We start from the raw sequence: 23,032 nt of genomic DNA on the forward strand, positions 1-23,032 counted from the left end.
ATCCCGAACTGTTTCCTCTCTTTGTCCTGGTGTGTATGGCTGAATTTGATTCAGTGTAAGCAGTAAACTGTAATTTTGTTTGTCTTTCATGCATTAACGCCATCATTCTGGCCATGTAATGTACACACTGCTAAGTTTTGGAATTAACAAATTCAGAAATGATTGTGATGTGTATGTTTGTGTAACACGGCAATCACTCCTAAAACCGCCTGTCCAGTTAAATGTTTCAGTCCGGATTTCTGTTATGTCAAATGTAGATTTTTGTGTTTTTCAGTGCAGTTTTATTAGGGACTTTTGCACCAGGTAGTTCTAGGAACTCAGTTATAGGAACTTGCCTCCAGGACGGTTCCACCAGAACTACATTTCCCCTAGGAACATTTTCCTGGTTGCATTCACACCGCCAGTAGGAACTCTGAAGTGACTGACATTTAAACAACTGGAGGATGGAGGATGCCGTGATCACATCTGTGTTTGTTACTTAAATTACTATGAACAGGAGAAAGAACAACATGCAATATTGCAGAATAAAGGCCCATTCACACCAAGGACGATGACTATAACCATAAAGATATAGTTCTAAAAAATCATTCTAAATATAAAAGAATAGCAGTTCATGATAACGGCACAGAGGGACGATATCGTTTGAATCACTTTCAGATTTTATTTTTTCCAGCTGATGGACGATAAAAACATTGACAGCCAATCAGAATCAATTCTGCTCTAAAGAGTTTGAGCATGTAAAGTGAATGACATGATAAACAGAATGATATCATGCCTTGGTGTGGATGCTAATATAGTACTTTATAGTTAGGATGCTAACTCTATAGTTGCTAACTCTAGGAGCTAATTTAGTCTAAAATCATTCCCAGTCCCTGCGGTGTGAACACTCCAGAAAGTGGGTACTTTCAGCAATAGTTATAGAAACTATGAAAACGTTCCTCTGGTGCAAAAGTCCTTATTGCCAGCATGTTAGGTCTTAGACAGCTCTTCTGTTTGTCAATGAACAGTCAATTACCAACTACATCCTCATTGTCCTGTTCTAAATGGCCCATTTGTTTCTAAATCATGACATCTTTCAGAACACCCCCATTCAGGGCAGCAAGCTTCGTCTTCCAGGATATTTGTCGGGAAAAGGCTTCCAGTCGGGAGAGGATGGAACCCTGATCAATGCTGCAGTCATGAAGGCCAGAGGTCAAGCCATGGGTGAGGCGGACAAACCTTTTGCTCTTCAGAAAAGTTGATATTGACCGACTGGTTTTACTGTACTTCCTCGTCATGTTATTGTGAGAGTGTGTAGAGGATAGGTTAACGCAGACTGTTTTTTGCACGGTTCACACACTATCTCACTAATATGGGATCAACATATAGTCATGAGCCGTTGTGTTGAAGTCAGTATCATAGCGCTGATCTGTAACTGGCTTTAAACTTTCTCCTCAGGGTTGAGTAAGATCTCCAGCAGGCCTGGCAGTAAAGCGGGAAGCCGAGGGAGCAGTCGCCGCGGCAGCGACGCCTCAGACTTCGATATTTCGGACATCCAGTCGGTTTGCTCGGACGTGTCGGAGAACGTGACAGACTCAGGACGGCCACGCTCATCCTCTCGCCAACACGGGGGGAAGCCCTCCAAGATCCCAACTCCCCAGAGGAGGAGCACCCCTACTAGCAAACTGGCCAAGACCAGCAAGAGATAGTCAAGAGTCCAGTCCACAGAAGGGGTCACGTTACAAGCCCCCGTTCTGACAGCACTGGTTAGCGCACACCAAACCCAGACTGGACACACGTAGATTCACACTAAAGACTGCAAAGTGTTCTCATTTTTAAAAAGCGTAGCGAGATGTAAATTATTCTGTTGTGAACGTGAAAAAGGAAGTTCATGTGGAGTGTGTGTGTGTATGTGTGTGTGGAATGCAATGGCTTTGTGTATTTGTCCTGTACTCTATGTGAACGTCATTAATATTTTGTTTGATCGCTGGGAAAGATCAGCGAACACAAGAAGACTATGTTGTTAGGCTACCTAACACTTTTCCACATGTCCGTGTCGAGGGAGAAGCTGAATGTACAGTCATTTCCTCAAGCGCACATGCTTGTTGGTGATAATATGCCCCTGTATTCTGCCAGGACACCACAGTTATTTATTCATCTATTTAAAGTGCAATGACAAGCTGCTGTTATGCATTTAAAGGGCAATACAATAATTCCAACTGTAACCACTGCAATCATACACTACAACTAATCCTGATCATGGCCTTTAAACTTATAAACACTCGTCTGTAGCGTCCGCTGTATTGTTCATTTCATCAAATCACAGATTGTGTGCCACCGAACTGTGACTACGACTAAAAAACATTCATTAAGTGCAATCATGCCTGTGTATTCTATGGTTTCTTTTTGCCTGAGTGATGCAAATTACTCAACTTTTTGTAATAAATATGCTTGCAGAAAGCTCAACAATATACACAACAATCACAGACTTGCTTGTTTCCATTCACCCCAAACTATCTGACTTCTGAACATTTACTAAATAATGTCTCGGGCCTGAGATTAACAAGTCTTAAGAAGAAAATAAAAATGTTTTATGAGAATAAAATGCCATGTCAGCCTTGTAGCCTCTGGCAGTCCCTGTGCCGGTGAATAGGACCAGATGTAGATGCCAGATGGCCTTTAATGTTGGTTGGATTAATGTTAGTATGTCAGAGTGTAATCAGATGAGCTAAAGTGAGGTCAGTGTTGCTGTGGTGTTAATCCTCAACATAGGATATGGACAACCTAGCCTTGCACAACACCAGACGGAAGGGAAAAAAGTTAGTTCTGCGCCAATCAAAAGCCGTTTGATCGGCTAATTCTTGTCAACATGTATATTCTCTCAGAAATGTGTTATCTATCTGCACAGGATCTTCTCAAGTGAGTCATGATAATGTGCATGTTTCCGCATGGATCCAGTGTGTTGCATCATAAACTTGGGAACGAAAGTAAAGACTAAACTTTTTCCGCCATGAATGCCCCGCGACCCGGCCCCGGATAAGCGGAAGAAGATGGATGGATGGATGGATGGAATGCCATTTTGATCACAGCTTAGAGAGTGTCTCCATTTATTTTCTTGAAGCCGTCAGATCTACTTTATTTTTACCAATATTTACTGTACAGTTTATTTCATAAATAATTTCATTAAGTAGTTAGCCACTCACGGTCGTCTGTTACAGTGATTTTTACCATGGCAAATGGCTAATTGTGGTTAAATCACTGTTAGAGAAGGTTTTGAGTGGTTTATAGCTTTTATAAAACGACAGTAATGCAATACGATAAAACAGAGATTCAATAATTATTATAATTGGAATAATCAGTTCTTCCACCCAGTGATAGATGGATGAAATCTATTCTATTTTGAGTGGCTATGCAAAAAGTTCCTGATTTGCGGCTTCTTTTGCAATTTCCCATAGCTGAAGGGAAAGGCACTGGGTTGATATATAATGAGTGCTCAAGGGAAGAGTGAATCACTGGATTTGGTAAAGTTGGCAAAGTTAGTGGCTTCACTGGCAGTAGTCTGTGTTTTAGGCTCGCAGTGGACCACTAAAGCTTCCAGAAATGATAATGAGGCCCATAATGACTCAACACATGCATCAAGGCCCATGTTCCATCTGAAACGATCCATGTTCAAAAGAAGATACAGTGCTACAAATGGTGATTCATTATGTGAATACAGGCTGGCCTAATTATGTCACCAATGTCCCAGAAAGCATTAACAGCTGTTTCTCAAGTACAGTAAAGATGTTCTCACCACATCCGGTGGTTATGACTGATGTTGATTACTCAAGTCCTAGGGGATGAACTGAAAGGATCCACAAAGATTGCCATGAGCATCCCAGCAGAGTGGCTGGCGGCTTGAATAGGATAATTCGAAAGGGTTGACTCTTTAAAGACTGTCAATTGATACATCCATCACAAGTGGACCCTGGGAGAAAAATAAATACTGGCGTCGCTTGACAGAATGTGCTCGACAAGCCAAAGCAGATGGAAGTGCATAGCAGGACAAAAAGTGGTGTGGGTTTTGTGGACGTCTTTGTCAATAGGCAGACAGTATTTTAGAAATGACAACTGTTGAGAACATGTCTAGGGAAATTAAGTTGGATGGTTTTATTAAGGTAAAGAAGGCAGTGTTCATGTGGAGGAACCACATACTGTACATCAAAAAAAATCAAATAAAGCTGAGATTCTAGGTCATGCCCGATGGAAAACTTTAGCCATTTTACTTTTTAGAGTCGAGCTGCATCGGAATTCATTAATGTGAATAATGCATAATGTATAATTACTTGTAAAGTTAAGATCATGGTAACCCACTAGTAATGACTCAAGTGTTACCAAATCCATCAGAAGGAATTACTATTCAAAACCTTATAAAAACCTCAAAAGCTTCAGTAGTTACTAGAGTCATCATTCTGTCAGGACATATGATAAATGGGCAAGAACTCCCTGTGCGTCCATGCAGCCGGCTAGCATGAATCAGAGCAGCAACAGAACAGAACCAGACCGCCATCCAAACTGTATGCTAATTATCAATCGTATTTGACGATAGTGGTCCTGACAGAAACAGAACAGAACCAACATGAATGTATTGCAGATATCATTAAAGGGTTAATTCACCCAAAAATGATAACTCTGTCAGTAATTACTCTCCCTCATGTTGTTCAACCCCGTAAGACCTTCGTTCATCTTCAGAACACAAATTAAGATATTTCTGATTAAATCTGAGAGCTGTCTCACTCCTCCATAGGCTTCTAAGATACTATAACTTGCTGGCCCAGAAAATGCATTAAAGACATCGTTAATATAGTCCAAGTGACTACAGTGGCTCAATCTTAAGTTTATAAAGCGACGAGAATACTTTTTGTGCGCAAAAACAAACAAAAATAACGACTTTATTCCACTATTCATTTCCTTCTCTGTGGGCCTCGAGTGAATTCACGTAGTGTAACTGCGCAGCGCTTCTGTGTTGTACGTCACACGCATCACACACATGACCAGCGTCGGCCAATAGTGAGCCTACGTGTGACGTACAACACAGAAGCGCTACGCTGTTTTACTACGTGAAAAAACTCGAGGCTCAGAGAGAAGGAAATAAATAGTGGAATAAAGTCGTTATTTTTGTTGTTTTTTCGCACACAAAAAGTATTCTCGTCGCTTTATGAACTTAAGATTGAGCCACTGTAGTCACTTGGACTATATTAACGATCTCTTTAATACATTTTCTGGGCCAGCAAGTTATAATGTCTTAGAAGCCTATGGAGGAGTGATCCAGCTCTCAGATTTAATAAAAAATATCTTAATTTGTGTTCCGAAGATGAACGAAGGTCTTACGGGGTTGGAACAACATGAGGGAGAGTAATTACTGACAGAGTTTTCATTTTTGGGTGAACTAACCCTTTAATGTCAATATTTTAATGTACAACATAATTCGAGAATTTAGTCTGATTCGAGGGGAATCAGAATACCAAATCCTGACTGAGAGAGGAGGAGCTGGGGAGAGAGGAGGAGCTGGGGAGAGAGGAGGAGCTGGGGAGAGAGGAGGGTAACTCGCTCCTGAGAAACGCGATATCTGCTGATAATACTGAAGGAGCTTATATATGTATACGGTGATAGGCGTCGTATTCCTATAGGTAGACGTGGATCAGCTGAGAGTCACTGATGCGAGCTTGACTAATGTGACCTGCCAGATTTGATTTAACAATACATCAAGTAAAAGGCAAAACAACACTGAAAGTAATTCGATGAGGTTTAGGAAATGCTGTTTGTACAGTAGCTGTCCTGGATTTAAAATGTAAAGAAGTAAAGAGGCTTGACCCAATCTCTTATGTTAGTGTTTTCTGTTGCTGTTAAATGTGCTGTTCTTATAGAATATCTCTTATGAAACATATATATCCCCACTGAGACCTGGTTAATCGTTTAGGAGAGTAGGTCAGTTTGTGGCCTAGAGAATGTTTGCAGAGCTCTGCTAGTGCCTATCTGCGACATACTACATCTGTCTCCTAGTGCGCTATCTAGACAGTGATCCACTGTCTACTGAAACTTAACAGAGATACAGTTTGACTTGTCTTGTTTTTGGTGTCTATCCTATCTGGAAGTTCAGCAAGAAGATCTAGTTAGTTCAAATTAATGATGAAATGCCTTTTTTTATTTTTATAATGATTTTATCGGTCTGCCCAAAGTGGAAGAAAATAAATAGAATCTACTTGTTATGAAAGCAATCTGTGTAGAAACCTAGTTGTCATTTTTGGGGCAGCAGCCATAGAACATGTGGCAAACTGCATGAAGCCTCTGAGATGCAGCGGACACACATCATGATCACCTGAGATGTGCAGGAACGCACCAGCATGGACAAAAACGTCCCCAAATGCAACGTCTGACTGCAGAATGACTGTGTGAAGAATGTGGAGGTCAGTGTTTGCATAGGATAATGTGCTGGAGGGATGAAGGCCTCGTGGGCCCGAGGGTGGAGTGGAGCTCATGGATCAGGTTTTCTTCTCAGCAGGTTTAGACTGAAGTCACATTGGGACCAGAGATGCTTCTTTATGATCACTGCTGGAACAGCCAAGGACCAATCTGCAGTGAACAGCTTCACAGGAATATGTAAGTAAAGTATGTGTTTTATAGCTAATTTAAAAGCAACTGCTCTTTAGTTCATTTAAAATGTGAGCTGCAGTTCCTGAAGATGGCAGATCACACTCTGTTAAACCATTATTATTCAGCAGTTCAAATCTTTATATTGGAAAGTTGATAGTGAATTTACTGTACTGTTTATTGCATCAATTAGTGTTTTATTTTTATTTTTGTATTGTTTTTTGTATTGATTGTCCTAGTATTTTAAACTCACTAAAATAGTCATAGAAACATCTGAAATATTTACCTTAAAAAAAGTGCTAACAAAGAAATTGTGCAATTTTTGCAAATGTCTGTGAACTGAATGTTTTACAGCACTGACCTCCTTCCCCATTTCAAATGCATTTGTAATTTGAAATCTTAGTTAACATGTTTATGTTTATTCTATTGTTTATGTTAATAGAAGCATTTTGCTAGAGTTATGAACCGTTTTCCATTTTGTGATTTTTTTTGTTTGTTTCAATGGGCATTTACTGTACGTTATATACTTTTCTGTGGTTCAGTTATACAGGGTCTAATGCTATGAAGTTTTCACAGTTGTTTGCTCCATCTTATCTTTCTCCCGTTTGCAGGCACATTTAAATCCTGACCGTCTCGATTTCCAAAATTCCAGCTTTGAACAAAATGCTGCTTTTCACAATCCTGCTGGCTGTCTTTGGCCGGGTCAGATGTCAGGAATTACTAAGTAAGAATCTAACTGACCACACAATGCAGTATCATATGAGGATTATTGTTTCTATGTAAATGAAATTGACATCAGATTTTAAGATTATGAGGCCAGATATCAGGTGAAGTCAAGTCAGTAAAGCTATGAAAGCGTACGTTTGCTCCTCTTATTGACCAGTAGAGGGAAGCACGGACCACTTTAAGTGATTTCTGGCCAGTATGTCATCATCTGTGCCGTAGAGTTACTTGAACTCTGTCATGGCTTTTTTTTTTTTTTTTTTTTGGAAACTGATCTGTCAGTTTAATTCAATATCCAGATTCCATATCCAAATGGTTCCATTCGTTTTTTTTTTTTTTTTTTCATTTTCTTTACCAGTGAATAAAACATGACAGATTTAATTTATACTGCAAAACTTGAATCTTGAAGCTTAAATCCATAAACTCTGTCAGCGCACTGAAAATAGAAATCTTACATTTACTCAGACTTTCCCCCTTCTGATCGCTCCATTTGCTCTTATCTTTAGCTTACGACCTGTTGGAAGAGTTCGGCTTGTCCGAGTCTAGAGGGGTGAGAAGGGTCAATGGGTCTGAGCCCGATGCGGTGGCGTACCGCGTTAACCCGTCCCTCCACCTCAAGAAGAGCACGAGGTATTTATATCGTCCTTCTGACATAATACTTTTCCACTCTTTCTGCTTTTCCACTGAGTGTAATCATGCTCGCCTCCAAACAATATCTCTCATTTCCTCCTTCTCAGAATCTTCCACTGCTTTAATCTGTTTTTTTATTCTGATTTGATCAGATATATGCTTACACGTTATCTCTGTTGAATCCTCAACGGGATGTATAGCACAGATACACGGAGCTGTCTGTTCTTAAACTGCACAGTCATCGTCCTGAAATGCTGGTGTTTTATTCTCATGTTTTTCTCAAGCATCAGCAGCTGTTTGTTCATGTCAGCTGTGGTTATGGCATATGCTGGGTCTTTCCTTTTGTGCGTGTGGGCCAACAATGCTGTCCACAACCACCTCCCACTAACATCCCCTACTTGAGCAAAGAATCCTGAGAAGTACATGACTGTAAAACAACCACCAAATGTGATCAACAACATCAAAATAGAAAACGAGAGCTGTGCTACCACACAGTGCGTAAATGAACATTGTTCTTGGAAACATTAACGGCTAATTTCAACAAACTGGCTCTCTTAAAAAACAAACAAGAGCATAAATAGGAATTGGAAACCATTGGAGACCATTTGGTTTAGATTAATGCAAAACTTTGCACAAGGTCACTGTGAAAGACCAATGTTGAGCAAAAATATAAGCAAACCCTTCAGTACCACAATATACTGTATCGGTTCCACTGTACCCAGAACCATAGCTTAAACCACAGGAAATATTACTAATATTGTCATAATATTTATACTTGTAATCAGGGCTTGACATTGACGTTTTTGCTCATCAGCCACTGTGGCCTGTGGTTTTCCAAAGTAACCAGCCACTCAGCATTAACACTGACCATGATTCTGACATCGATACTATGAGGGAAAACTGCCATATGGATATTTTTAATATTATTATTATTATTAATACCATAATTTGCAAGCAAGTATTTAAGTCTGCTCTCACTTTCAGACCTGATGCACAGATCCATTATACTGTTACACATGCGTTTTCTTTCTCCACTGTTTACATTCACTTAAAGGTACAATATGTAATTTTTTGCTTTAAAAATAGCAAAAATCACTATATCTATGTTATATATATTTTTTTAGTTGTGTACTTACATTATCCCGACTGTTTCCAACAACTTTCAAACCAGGAGAAATTAGTAATTTAATTCGAAGACACGGACCGTTTCTTTATTTCCGCTTTGTCGCCGTCAATGGCGTCATATCCGCGTTCTCCCTGGTTTCCGCTCGCACTGCCATAGCAACCAGAGCCCTCTGATAGTAACCAAGGCGACAGACGTGGACAACTGTGTAGTTCATAATGTCTATCTGCACGCTGTTGTGTCAAACATTATGGACCATGGCAAGCAGACTTTGGATAAAAAAGGAGAACTAAAACGAGAATCAATATCAGCGCGGTGTTTTCGAGATGCCGAGAGCTCCACGTCCGAGACTTCGACCGCTTCTACATGTACTTTATTTAACAGGTGAGCACATTTACATAAAACTAATCAATGTTATATAGTTCAACAGTGATAAAATGTTAGAATATGATCTGTATGTTATTCTAATGTTGAGCTCACTGCTAGTCTCATACAGACAAACTATCACATAGAATAACAAATTTCAACACATTCAAATGTAGTTTAGTGTGATAGTGTAATGTTAGACCAAGTGAAACAGCGCTGCGTTACCTCATAAGTCTTAATTTGTCTAATAAACTGACCTGTGAGTAGTAATTCTGCACTTGCGTGTAGTTCGGTAGAATGAAATGTCCATATTCCTTTTATATCCGCGGGACTCGTGTCGCGTGTGGAGCTGATAGCTGTCTCTCAGCAATCCCGACCTGCTTCATATCACAGTCATGATAAAAACATCGATGCATTCACTCATCCATAAACATTATTAGATCGGTCGGCTTGACGTTGACGACAAGATCCATAATGCTTAGCAAATGTTGCGTCATCAAACTACGCCTTTGTTATTGTAAGAGGTTAGCGACCCCTAGCGGCGGAAAAATTTACATATTGTATGTTTAAAACATAACAGACTGTGTTTACATGAATACTCACCAAGTCCGGCATTTTGACATTATTTTGTGTGTATTTGACCATTTAAGCGCAATAAGCAGCGAAAAAGAACTCAGTTTAGTACTGAGCACTTCATGTGTGCGCGCTTTAGGTGTGAGCCCAGATTTGCGGGAATGACTAAAATTATGCGCAATACGTGCAATCCCACGCCGAAATTCAAGCCCTGTAATGCCAACAATATTCATCCGGAGCAAATGAAACGAGTGAGTGAGTGGAGGCGGGTTTGTGTGTAACTCGCTGTCGGAGAGATGAGAGAGAGAGAAAGAGACGCTGGTCTCGTGTGTCTATTCAATGAGTATTGGAAGTGTTTCAGATCTTTCAGTATCGATGTATCAAAAAATCTATATTTTTGACAACACTGCATTACTCTTAGGTTATTATTTCAGATGCATTTTTAAGACTACAATAGAAAAATATATACATTATATAAAATTCAACCCGCCAAAGTGGAAAGTAGGAGTGACTGCGTACACACCACTGCTGAAACACACACACATTTGGTGGGTTGGTGAGTGTTAATGTCAAGCCCTGCTTATAACATTCATATAATCTCCATAAGAAAATCTCCAACTTTCCAAGAGTGCTGATTCAAGCCCAACTTTCTTCAATCCTCTCGTCTGTGTTTGCACGTTCTAGACATACTGACATGTCTGCGCATTAGTGCTGGGGATGTCTTTAGACAGGTTGGCAAGTTTAAATGAGTGACTTATTGAATCATTCACTCAACCAATTCTTTCAACAACACTGATTCATTCAGAAACAAAACCACCAGTACTTTGTGTTGCTTGGAGATGCGCACAGGTTGATTCTGATTTGGCCTTGTCTGCACTGAAATTTCCTTCCTTTCTCTTTTCCCTGTGAACTGCGCATACGCTCTCACCCATCCCTCCATCCAGCGACATCTACCCAGGAGGTCTACCATCAGACTACTCTATCATCTCCACCTTCAAAGTAACCAAGGACTCTGCTGAAACATCCTGGAATCTGTGGCAAGTCAGTGACCCTGAAGGACGGGACCAGGTGGGCCTTCGTTTTCAGGGCGACACCAAAACCCTGGACTTCTTCTACACCAGCCCACAAGGTACACAGATGCTGCGGACCTTCCAGAGGGTGGAGAAACTCTTTGACGGCGAGTGGCACAAGCTGGCACTGAGTGTGAAAGGAGAGCAGGTGAAGCTCCTGGTGGACTGTGAGGAGGTCAGCGTGGAGCCTCTGGACGAGCCGCGGCCGGTGATCCGGAAAGGCTTTACCTCCATCGCCAAGAGGGCTGTAGGGGACCGCTCGGTCTCGGTGAGTACCAGGGACAGACTCCAGTATAGATTTACCAGGAATGCTGTCATCATTTACTCACCAGCATGTTGTGTATGGTCTATATACTCAAAAGGAGAAGTAACAAACTTGAAATTTATTTCTGAAATGTAACTTTTATAACTGAATGTTTGCTGAACATTATTCCCTCCAGTTGGTTCTCATGTGTCTTGTTAGTCTCACGATGACCTTGCTACATGTGGATATGAGTAGTAATTGAGATTTAGAGTTACATTTTGCTTTACCTTTATAACGCATTTTGTCATTTGTGAAACTTGAGCACTCGTTCACTTTTGTTTTATGGAAAAGATAAGCATGAATCAGCATGAAAGTAAGTCATATGGGTATGAGTGAATGATGACAGAATTACATTTTTGGGTCAACAATGGTTTTGGTTGTTGTTGTTTTTTTAATTCCAACAATGTATACTTGACCTGTGTTTAGTAGCGAGGGATGGGTAACTACCTAATGAAATACATATCATGATTCAATACATTGCGATGAATAATATCATAATCGTCAGACCATGACTGCACGCGAGCGTGAGAAACCCCAATTTTAGAGTTGGCGTTATAGACGCTTCCTAATTAACTCAAGTGTACTAAATAATATCAATGAAATTGCAGATAAATAAATAAATAAATGAGAGCTATATTTTTAAAGTGAAGTTTTCCATATTTTCCAAGTATACTTGTATAAGTGCACTATTCAGTAGTTTTTTAGATTAAATTTGCCCACGCACAAGTTTATTTTACAGTACGTGCACTTATAGTGTACTAAGAAAGTTATTACCCAGTTATTGAAATTACTATAACTAGATGTACCGCATCGCGGTACAAAATATGACCGCCGCTCAGGCCTGCACTGGCTTTCCACAAAAATAAATGACGTGGAGTAATTTGGCTGTATTGCGTGTTTATGTATATACCTAAAAAAAGTAATAGTATGTGCATGTCTGTCTGTGTGTGTGTGTGTGTGTGTGTGTGTGTGTGTGTGTGTGTGTGTGTGTGTGTGTGTGTGTGTGTGTGTGTGTGTATATGTATGTGTGTGTGTTTGTGTATGTGTGTGTCTGTGTGTGTGTGTGTGTGTCTGTGCGTGTATGTATGTGTGCGTACATGTGTGCGCGTGTGTGTTTGTGTGTGTGTGTCTGTGCATGTGGATTTGTATGTGTGTGTATGGGTGTGTGTCTGTGCGTGTGGATGTCAGTGTGTGTGCATGCTTGCGTTGAGTGGCCCCCGGGGACCAAACGAAATTTTTCCGTAGAAGTCTAGTGGGGCTACATGCCCACCAAATTTCATGTTCCCCGGTGTTTCGGTGTCCCTGGTATCGTTGACGAAAAATTTACGGGGGCCCCAGCGCGGGGGGGGAAGTGGCCCCCGGGGACCAAACGAAATTTTTCCGTAAAAGTCTAGTAGACCAACATACCATAAAAATGTCTTCATCCTCGGTGCCACGGTTCAGGTAGTTATTTAGGAAAAACTGAATTTTTTTGGTTTTGGGGGGGCCCAGCGCGGGGGGGGGAGTGGCCCCCGGGGACCAAACGAAATTTTTCCGTAGAAGTCTAGTGGGGCTACATGCCCACCAAATTTCATGTTCCCCGGTGCTTCGGTGTCCCTGGTATCGTTGACGAAAAATTTACGGGGGCCCCAGCGCGGGGGGGGAAGTGGCCCCCGGGGACCAAACGAAAGTTTTCCGTAAAAGTCTAGTAGACCAACATACCATAAAAATTTCTTCATCCTCGGTGCCACGGTTCAGGTAGTTATTTAGGAAAAACTGCATTTTTTGGGGTTTGGGGGGGCCCAGCGCGGGGGGGGAGTGGCCCCCGGGGACCAAACGAAATTTTTCCTTAGAAGTCTAGTGGGGCTACATGCCCACCAAATTTCATGTTCCCCGGTGTTTCTGTGTCCCTGGTATGGTTGATGAAAAATTTACGGGGGCCCCAGCGCGGGGGGGGGGAAGTGGCCCCCGGGGACCAAACGAAATTTTTCCGTAAAAGTCTAGTAGACCAACATACCATAAAAATTTCTTCATCCTCGGTGCCACGGTTCAGGTAGTTATTTAGGAAAAACTGAATTTTTTTGGGTTTGGGGGGGCCCAGCGCGGGGGGGGAGTGGCCCCCGGGGACCAAACGAAATTTTTCCTTAGAAGTCTAGTGGGGCTACATGCCCACCAAATTTCATGTTCCCCGGTGTTTCGGTGTCCCTGGTATCGTTGACGAAAAATTCAGTAAGGTGACGAAAAAAAAAAAAAAAAAAAACTTTGACAATCCCTATATGACCGGCTAGCTACGCTAGCGGCGGTCATAATAAGTAGGCTACATAGTGTGTACATGGGGAACAGGACTGTTAAAAGTGTTAAATATGTTCGTAGCACTTTGTTTTAGTGTACTTAAGTGTAACAGTACTTTGAGTTTGTTATGAGTTTGGTAATATTAAATAGCCATTATAATACAATATAATTCAGGAGTTGCTCTCTCAGTTGTGTGAAGATATCAAACCTCTGAAATAGTAACACTTTGAGCAATAAGCTGGAGATGAAGAGTATTTTTTAAAAAAATTTTTTGTCATTTTGTTATGGCAAATTCTTAAATTTAATCAATGAATTCAATAAAAAGACACTACATACGGCTTTTACCAGTCAACCAGCCTTAAAAACAGCACTGCTTGTGTATATCATGTTATAAATATATATAAAAAGGAACTCATTACAGGGGCATTTTTGTCACCATACTGTATATATTGAATGTTGGGGGCATTTCAGCTAATTTTAATGACATTTCTGCTCCAATATTCTATAGTGTGAAGGGTAACCATACATTAAAATGGGATTTTCACACAAATTATGATTACATGGGCAGATTATCGATTAATAAAGACTTCTTTTTTTAGCTTTCATAGGCGGAGGTTGAACCAACTCTAGGGTAAGGGTAGGGTTCCTCCTTAAAAACACATAGAATGTTATGTGTTGCCTATCAACAATCTACACATCCAGCATAAACGCTCTTGTTATTAAAATGGTTATGTTCACAAACCACTATCATTTGAAAAGGCAAGCATATGTGTGATTTGGCATGGCAGCCAGTTCGAATAAATAAATAGCTATTGCCTTACCCTTACCTAATGCAGCAATACACACTTTTTTATTCAAATTCTGAATTGATCAAAAAGCCTAGCAAGCGTGCATAAAAGCGCTCCCTTAATAACTAAGCTGTCACTCATCTTAATTCATTGCAGTCTCACAAAGTTCTGCTAATTGATTAAGTTTACTGTACAATAAATATCTTATATAGATATACAAGTTGAATTATAACAAGATGATTTCAGTGTGCAGATCTCAGCACTGGACAAAAACTCTGCCGTTTTGAGTGGTGAGGGGATTCTAACTTAAACGCATCTGATTGGCCATTGCTTTCAAGAAATCATCAGATATGTTTGTGCAAAAATACATTGTAAATAGAACAACCTATTTATATTAGTTTTGACGCTTTCAAGAGCACAATCACCAAATCTGTTTATGTTTATCAGATTATTATGAGAGTATTCGCGAGAGTTCAGTTCGTGCACTGAACAAAACTCTGGCGTTTCAGCGATTACTAATCTTAATGCCTCTGATTGGCCGTTGCATTCATAAAGTCAGTAGAGTTGTGTGTGATTGGTTATAGTGCGCAACTCTGTAAAATGCGTAAAAAGTATGATGCAACATGAGCAGATCTAAATTTAATGCCGCAATCGACACTTTCATTTCATTTTCATTTTCACTCTATTACTAGATTTAGTTTAAATGTGCAGGTGTATTTTTTGCCAAAGCCAGGTTTAATTTTCAAACCATGGCCAGTGGAAGGCTAGGCTTTACACATGCTCCGCCTATGGTGCCGTTCCTTGCACAATACTATAGCATGACCTCAAAACACTTTTACCATTGTGCATGATTTAAAAACAAATACATTTTGATGTCTACATCACATGACCAGCTCCATGATTGGCTTTTATGACATTGTAAACTTGCTCGGCAGCTCACCAGGTACAGCACTGAACTCTCGATGTGGAGCGCAGCGGTACGAGTCCAGTGAAACACGAGTCACGATAAAAGAGCTCAAAGACTTGTAGAAGCTGGATTCCTTCAGCAAATGTGTTTTTATCTCCCGTCTCTCACTATCGGGTGGGTTTTAGTGTTTCGTTATTTTCAAACGTCATAGAGAATTAACATAGTGCCACTCACCGGACATTTCATTTCTGTATTGCTGTGATACTGTACTATACAACAACCAATGTAATAAAATGTTGCCAGAGTTTTAGAGCCACTCACTAGACATTTCACTTTGAAAGCATTACGAAATGTGCAAGAAGCAACGTAATATTATTTAGCAGAATTGTCTCCACAGGCACGTATTTCTAATGAGCATGGGTTGAAATGATAATTTTCTTAAGAATATATTGATCAAAAACAAGTACAAAGATAGTCCAAATACACATTAACTTTGCTGTATACTAGTATAAGCCAAGTCAGTATAGGCCTTATGTCTACACCCTATTCAGCGCTGAGCTTGTTGTCTTTTTTCTTCCGGTTTGTATTTCCACAGAGATCTTACGTATTTATGAATGAGACGCTCGTTTTAAAATCTTCCCGGTCTACTGACATTTATTAAGACATCTGCTTTAAACATTGCAATGCTCATAATAACCTGTTAACTCTACAATAAGTAAATCTTCTTCACTAGCTTATTACTCTACAACAGAGAAATATACAGAGCTACTGCAAAAACTTCAAAGTTCAAAGACACCATTTTTCTAGAGACGACTGCATGCATGTTTCTCTGGAGGATAAGGTCTATGAGCCAAGCATACCCAAGTATAAATGTAATAATATATCTGATAAGTATTTCTTGCTTGTGCAGGTGGATCTGCAAAAGATGCAAGTCTCGTGTGATGCCGATCAGGCATACTCTGAAGGCTGCTGTGAACTCTCCGGCGTGGTGAGTCAGTTGCCCCGTGTGTGGGATCTTGCCTTCTTCTGCTTGAGCTTTCAGCTGTTCGTCAGCCTGTTCTCATCAGCTTGATCCTCAACAGTGCGGAGGATATGCCGAGATTGGTTTGACTGCAGGAAGAGGAAGAGCAAACTGTAAATGTGTACATGGACAACCGGGTGTCCAGGGACGGCCAGGACCCAAGGTAGCCAAAACCTGTGTTCTCTCTTTCTAAACAATAAACTCTGTAATGCAATCTCTACAACTGTATCCTTCTTCCGTAGGGTCACAGAGGCCTGCCAGGGAATACGGGAGAGCCAGGCAGACTGGGCAACTGGGTAAGAGTCCTGTCTGAAAACTCTCACCATAGTGTGGGACTCTGCTGTGTTTGAGTTGCTCAAACAACAAACAGTAGTCGCTGGTCATTAAGGTCTTAATGAGAGGGCATTAAAGGACAAACATGCACAGTCTGGAATGACAGCAAGCAGAGAGGATTGAAAGAAGAGGGAATTAACCAGGAATAGATCCTCTCTGGGAAGTGAAGTTGTGGAAAATGGAAGTCTAAGCATTACTGAAGTACAGCATGATGGAAACAAGAGTCAGGACTCGCTTTGAGAAAATGGTAAACACTGTGGCTTCTCTCTTTCGGCAGAGCATCCTGTGGTAGGTTTTTATTTACTGACAGCAACAGTAATCACTGTCAGAGATTGGCTGTTACTATTCTATAATAACTAAAGCCCATCAGAAGTATGTGGCTTTCTTAACAATTAAGAAAAACCTGTGTGTAAAGCAGTGTTAAGTAAAATTGCCACTTGCAGGCACTCTTGTAAGGACAAACCAAGAAGGTCTATAATCTCTCAACGGTAGTTTCTTAGCTGGTGCAATAATCCTTGGAAGTCTGAGATTTGCAATCTACCGTCTTTGTTCACGGAACCATAAGGATTTTCAGCAATAATCTGAGCTGTAAATGCCATGTGATTAATCACAATACAATTTACACCATCATAATGCTGATTGGCTGATGACACAAGAAGAACTTTTAAGAGCTTTTAAGAACAAAAAAAAATAAAAAGGTAATGGTAAACATATATCATATTGTATTATATTATATCAACTATATTATATTATATTATATTATATTATATTATATTATATTATATTATATTATATTATATTATATTATATTATATCAATTCTAAATATCTTGCCTGAACTGGAAAGGTTCAACCATATAGTTGTCTTGGAAGGTTTCTAAGCAATTGTCTTGGCTTTGCTCAGACAAGCATTTTTTTTGGCTTTGTTCAGACAAGCATTTTTTGGCTTACTGTATTGTAAAATCCCTTTAGTTGTTTGTAGTCCAAACAGCAAAAAAACCACATGATTCCAAATTTTACAAACCCAATCCAAACCACATTCATATGTGGTTTGAAATCTGATTTAAGTCAGACTTTTGGAAATGCGTTAAAGTCTTAATGGTCAGATCAGATTTCAAGTAGTTTATTTGTCTTCATTTGGGATGCGACATGATAGTAATGTTGACAGTGCAGTAGAGTCTACAGTTGTCTGATTCACTCATTTACACTCATGCAGCATTCAATCGAGTGGTGAATGTGTGATGTGAGCAGTTTTGAACAGTATATGCATGAATGTTTAAAAACAGTAACGTCTTTGATGTTTATGAAGTCTTATATATCTTATGAGTTGAACATAAGCAGAGGCAAAATTTCCAGTTTTCCTTCTCTCTCAATATTGACAGCTACTCTCTTATATCTCATTACAATGGCAACCGATGGATATAGATTTATACACAACACTGTCTAAACAAACACATGCATTTTTTTGCAACATGTCAATGGTGAGAGTCAGTCCCAAAGATTGGATTAAAAAAAGAAAAAAAAAAGAGAAAAGACACTGTATACGTAAATTCTTTGAATTAACTACTCATCCCATTAATTTGAAATAATGGTGACTTGTGGCTTCCAAAAAAACAAAAAACAAAACTATATCAGCACTTAACAACTTCATAGTTCATGGTAGGTCTTGAAAAGTTTACACATTATCAAAAAAACTTCTGGTATCGTTGCTCTGTTGGAAATGTTCTGAGACACAGCACGAAATGTGACTTTAAAATGCTTCCAGAATCATTATATTTACGGTACACCCACTTGCTTTTGAGTTGCAGGGGTATAAATAAATAAATAAACGGAAAAATCAGTTGTGGCGTCATTCTCCCAGTCTCTGAGAAGAAGTCAAAGGGAGTCTAAACCATTAGTGTCTAAACAGGCCCTGCAAATATACAGGACAACGTCTGCCGATCAGCTTAATTAAAGGACATGGCATAGCGCATCAGGATCCAATTACTTGTATACATTTGGGCTATGCAAGCGCAGTTCATGTTCGTGAGCAACCTTGGGGGGAAAACTTGATTCTTTCCACCCCAGAGTTATGACTAATTTACCTCTTTGATCCGAGTCCAGTTCTCTGTGGTGTGCTGGAATAATATCTTTAAAAGTAAGCCCCGGCAGCATGTGACGGAGTGAACGCGCTTTTTTCCAATTACTAACGTTGAAGACACTCATGCTAATCAGTCAGAGAATCTATACTATCTTTCCAAAAACGCACATGTTCATTACTTTGATAATCTGGTACAGTCAGAGCTCTGTAGGAGGGGATCTGTCTGGGGGGCCCTACTGAGTGCAAACACACTGTTTATCTGCTGCTGTGTGTGGTCTCGTTTGTACCTGGAAGAGTTTGTAAAAGTCTTTACTGTGTTTTGTGAACCCCTTTTCCCAAAGGTTACTCCACTAATTGCAAAGTGTGGCTGTAACACAGAATTTAATGCACTGAGGAAGCTGTTGGCTAACTGCTAGCTAACTGCTAACTGCTTAAGTGACTCAGTGTTTTATAATAGCCAGTCATTTTGCTGAAAGTGACGAATGAGCAAAGCAACTTAAAAGCAACAAAGTTGAGCAGAGTTCAACCTTATGAAAAAGAGCAGTGATGCAATGTGGAGAGCAATGGGAATGCACTCAGTGATCCACCACTGGAAACTGCAGTTCAGTAGGAATGGCTACAAGCAACCAACAGCAAAGAGACTCAGCACCTCCAGGGGTTTAATCGCTGTCAGTGTGTCAACAAGGCTTACGCCTGTTTCACACCGGAAGGGTAGGCAGTGCGAAGGAAGTGAGTGCCAATTGTCCTTTCACACTGGTGAAAATGTTTTTGGTGCATGTAATGAAACTGCAGTCGATGTAGTCATCCAATCATATTCAGCCTGCCAAGTGTGTCTGTTTATGATTGCCTCAGATAACCAAATAACATGTTGTGTAGTTATTTTTTGTGTCAATCCAGGGCATTTTGACCATGAACAATGCATTGTTGCTTTAACTGAGTATGAGCAGCACAGTAAAAATGAAGTTCACAGCTCTGGACGCTGGAAGCGTCTGCTTTGCTCATGCTATGCGCTGCCTTGACATGCAGTGCGAATGCTCTAAAAAATGTGTTGATCATACTCTGCTTTCACATCTAGTGTGAAACAGGCCTTAAGAGGTTCTCACATCCATTTAAAGGTGAACTAAGTAACTTTTTTTACCTTAACTGAACAGCTTCGGAGTCATTGGAATGGTTATATTACTTATTTCGGGTTTAATGGTGGTCGTTTCGCACCCCCCTGTTGCCCGTGAGCGGAAAATACGCACTTGCAACTTTGAGCCGGCGGGCCGCCGCGTCAGGAAGTCTCGCGTGATATCAGGTCTCGCGATGTAAACAATTGCTTTACGGCCAAAAGAAATCTGCTAAAATGCAGTCATTATTGCGCTCCCTCACGCTGTTCGAACCCGAATGAAGAAGACGTTTTAAAGAACGTCCCATCTGCTTTGATGTCGTTGATCTATAGCCTCTGGTGTCTGAGAATCAACAACGAGATTTTACAACAGTGTTGTCAAATATCTATTCCGAAGCTGTGGGGGGAGCTCTAGAGAGAAACCTGCGAGCAAAAAGCGAGAATACAGCGAAGAAATCCCGAAACTACTGAGCCCTGCTTTAACATGTTTACATTTATTTTGGAAAACTTCACAGATTTCTCCCCAAAACCAGTGAAGAAAAAAGCTGCATGATAATGGCTTACAAATGAAGGGAAGAAAGACATATTACATGACTCGACCAAATTACACATTTGACCTCTGTGGTGCAAGAGCAAGTTAAATCACTGTTCTTTGTTCTGAAGCATTAAATCACCAACATATTGTTAATGCATTTACGTTTTAAGAAATACATTTGCAAGAAAACAAACTGTGTACAGGCCATAAGAACTTTAGAACTTCCACTGCTTGCCATTCAGAGTAGGTTTTTCTCATTATATCCCTGAAAGCTATTGGCAGTTGTTCAACTGTGTGAGCGTGGATCCTGTTTGGTCAAGTGCATTTTTATACCAACATGGAGGGAACCGTTTCCAGTCATTCTGTAGCTCCAGGCTGTCATATAGTGGAATACATGCTGCCTTTTTCCAGCACCGTAAACAGAGTTCTTTACGTCTTTGGCCAACCTTATTGGCCAATTAAAGTCTGCATCTGTTGCCGTTGTTACATTCTATTTACTATTACAAGCCATTTTGCAAGCATTCATCTCAAACCTTCTTGTTGCAGGGGATACGTGGGAAGACTGGAGATTATGGACACATAGGAGAACCTGGGCCTAAGGTGAGTGGCTTCATTGTACGGTCTCTGGGTTGGCACTGTTGTACAGACCCACTCACGGGTCAACTTGTGTCCCACAGGGTGAAGAAGGTATCAAAGGAGAAAAGGGTATGCGAGGACTTCATGGCCAGGAGGTAATGCATTAAACAAATACAAAGCCCACTTTGACAGCCTAGTAGCTTTGCAATGACAAATGGTCTTATCTCTCACACAGGGTGACAGAGGACCCAAAGGCCTGAAAGGGCTAACAGGAGCTTCAGGCCATAAGGTAAAAACAGCATTATTGTAGTCAACTAAATCACATTTAGACACCAGCTGGTTGCAGAAACAGCCAATATGGTTGATGTTTTATTTAATGCAACAGCACTGATACCTTGTCGATTGTAGTTTTTGTGCAAAAAATAACACACAAAAATATTATTATGTTCTGTATCATTGCTTGAACACATCATTGTAAGCAATGCAATGGACATTGTACTGTATGTGTAATGGTATGCATCTGATCAAAGGGAGTGCGAGGGACACCTGGAGAGATGGGTGAAACCGGCCAGCAGGGGGAAGTTGTACGTTCTGTTCTAAAACACTTTGCTTCGATAAAATATATGTGAGATGGATTGTGTTATTGGGGATATGAATGACTCATTCGCTCCCCACCACATCTCCCAGGGTGCAGCAGGAGAACGGGGATACGAGGGGATTGCGGGCTATCAGGGAGTGAAGGTATGTTTTCTCCCTCACTCTGCTTTGTTTTTGTCTCTAAAACATTTGTTGCTGTGTTTGGTTGGAAATCTCACAATTCCCATTCTTTCTTGGAACAGGGAAATGAAGGCTTACCCGGAGCTGAAGGATCTCGAGGACCACGGGGTCATCTGGTATAAAAACAGACTGGGGACCTTCTGCATTTTGCTGCATGACATTTGAAAGCCATGGGTCGATCTTAAATTAAAAATTTGACAACTTATTGGATTATCTATGCATGTGCAAGTCTCTGTATTCATGGAGGACAAGGTGGAAACGTTTTAGGATTCTGAGGGTGAATCTCATGAAAAACTAAAAATGTTTGGCCTAAATTTTACCCCAAAATCAAAAGAACAAACTTTATTATGATGAAACAACATAATGCCTAATATTAGACTTATTGCGATTATTTATTTATTTAGTATTTGTTTTGGGACGATTTTACAACATTATGGGCTGGTAAAAGGAATGCAAAGCTTCAAGGAAACCCACAAGCTTCAAATTCCTGATCTTTTGGGGTTTGAAGAGGAATAAAACTGTCTGCAGGGACAATTTAAACATCAACAAAATTGTTTGCAAATGCCAGCTTTGAAAATATGGTGGTTTGGGGGAATATTAAAGCTCAATTCAGTATTTCTAAGATCGTATACAGATTCTGACCCAGCTTGTGTGGACGTCCTGCCATATACAATCCGTTGATATCCCAAGTAGTAAAGCATGTAGTCTTTTTTAAATGATGCAAATATCATGGGAATCTGACTTGATGTTTATAATCTGTCTCTTCTCTGTGACAGGGGATTGTGGGAGATCCCGGTGAGCGAGGAACACCTGGAGAAAAGGGAAAGCCAGTACGTATACTAGTTATCACATTCCCACAAATCATGCTGCTTTTTACAGTCCTCTGCTAAGCTTAACCAGTCAGTTGAATGATGGAAAACATTTTTATTTGGCACACACCTATCTTTTTACTCTCCACAGGGTATTCTAGGCCCAAAAGGAAGAGTTGGTGGAATGGGGGAAAAGGTTGGTAACTTGACAACCGGTTATAATGACAAATCATTTGTTGACCAGTAAGTGAAATGTCTAGTGTTGCTTCATTTGAATATATCAGGGTATAGTTGGTGATCCAGGTTTGCAAGGACGAGACGGAGACCCTGGAATTGAGGTATAGATTGTGGTTTCATATTAAGTTCAGAAATAATGTTTTCCAATGCGTTCATGCCCACTAGCTTGCTTAAAATGTCATGGTATAAATGC

General features: G+C 40.3%; 2 protein-coding genes across 4 annotated transcripts in view; both read left to right on the forward strand.

The window, feature by feature from the left end:
• Positions 1 to 2,460, forward strand: part of dst (dystonin) — a 200,758-nt gene extending 198,298 nt beyond the window's left edge. For all 3 annotated transcript variants that reach the window (XM_082153876.1, XM_082153877.1, XM_082153878.1), the window contains 2 exons: positions 1,080 to 1,203; positions 1,438 to 2,460. In XM_082153876.1, the coding sequence (XP_082010002.1) occupies positions 1,080 to 1,203; positions 1,438 to 1,688 (375 nt within the window). In that variant the 3' untranslated portion in view covers positions 1,689 to 2,460. The remainder of the gene's footprint in view (positions 1 to 1,079; positions 1,204 to 1,437) is intronic.
• A 4,094-nt stretch (positions 2,461 to 6,554) lies between these two features.
• The window catches only part of LOC309486544 (uncharacterized protein), a 30,613-nt gene continuing 14,135 nt past the window's right edge, over positions 6,555 to 23,032 (forward strand). Inside the window, exons 1-16 of the mRNA XM_082153892.1 lie at positions 6,555 to 6,618; positions 7,221 to 7,333; positions 7,839 to 7,962; positions 10,969 to 11,362; positions 16,275 to 16,352; positions 16,447 to 16,548; positions 16,628 to 16,681; positions 20,987 to 21,040; positions 21,118 to 21,171; positions 21,252 to 21,305; positions 21,547 to 21,600; positions 21,704 to 21,757; positions 21,856 to 21,909; positions 22,570 to 22,623; positions 22,754 to 22,798; positions 22,887 to 22,940. Of these exons, the coding sequence (XP_082010018.1) occupies positions 7,273 to 7,333; positions 7,839 to 7,962; positions 10,969 to 11,362; positions 16,275 to 16,352; positions 16,447 to 16,548; positions 16,628 to 16,681; positions 20,987 to 21,040; positions 21,118 to 21,171; positions 21,252 to 21,305; positions 21,547 to 21,600; positions 21,704 to 21,757; positions 21,856 to 21,909; positions 22,570 to 22,623; positions 22,754 to 22,798; positions 22,887 to 22,940 (1,290 nt within the window). The 5' untranslated portion in view covers positions 6,555 to 6,618; positions 7,221 to 7,272. The remainder of the gene's footprint in view (positions 6,619 to 7,220; positions 7,334 to 7,838; positions 7,963 to 10,968; positions 11,363 to 16,274; positions 16,353 to 16,446; positions 16,549 to 16,627; positions 16,682 to 20,986; positions 21,041 to 21,117; positions 21,172 to 21,251; positions 21,306 to 21,546; positions 21,601 to 21,703; positions 21,758 to 21,855; positions 21,910 to 22,569; positions 22,624 to 22,753; positions 22,799 to 22,886; positions 22,941 to 23,032) is intronic.

This window comes from Leuciscus leuciscus, assembly GCF_965113295.1.
Source record: "Leuciscus leuciscus genome assembly, chromosome: 22".
NCBI lineage: Eukaryota > Metazoa > Chordata > Actinopteri > Cypriniformes > Leuciscidae > Leuciscus > Leuciscus leuciscus.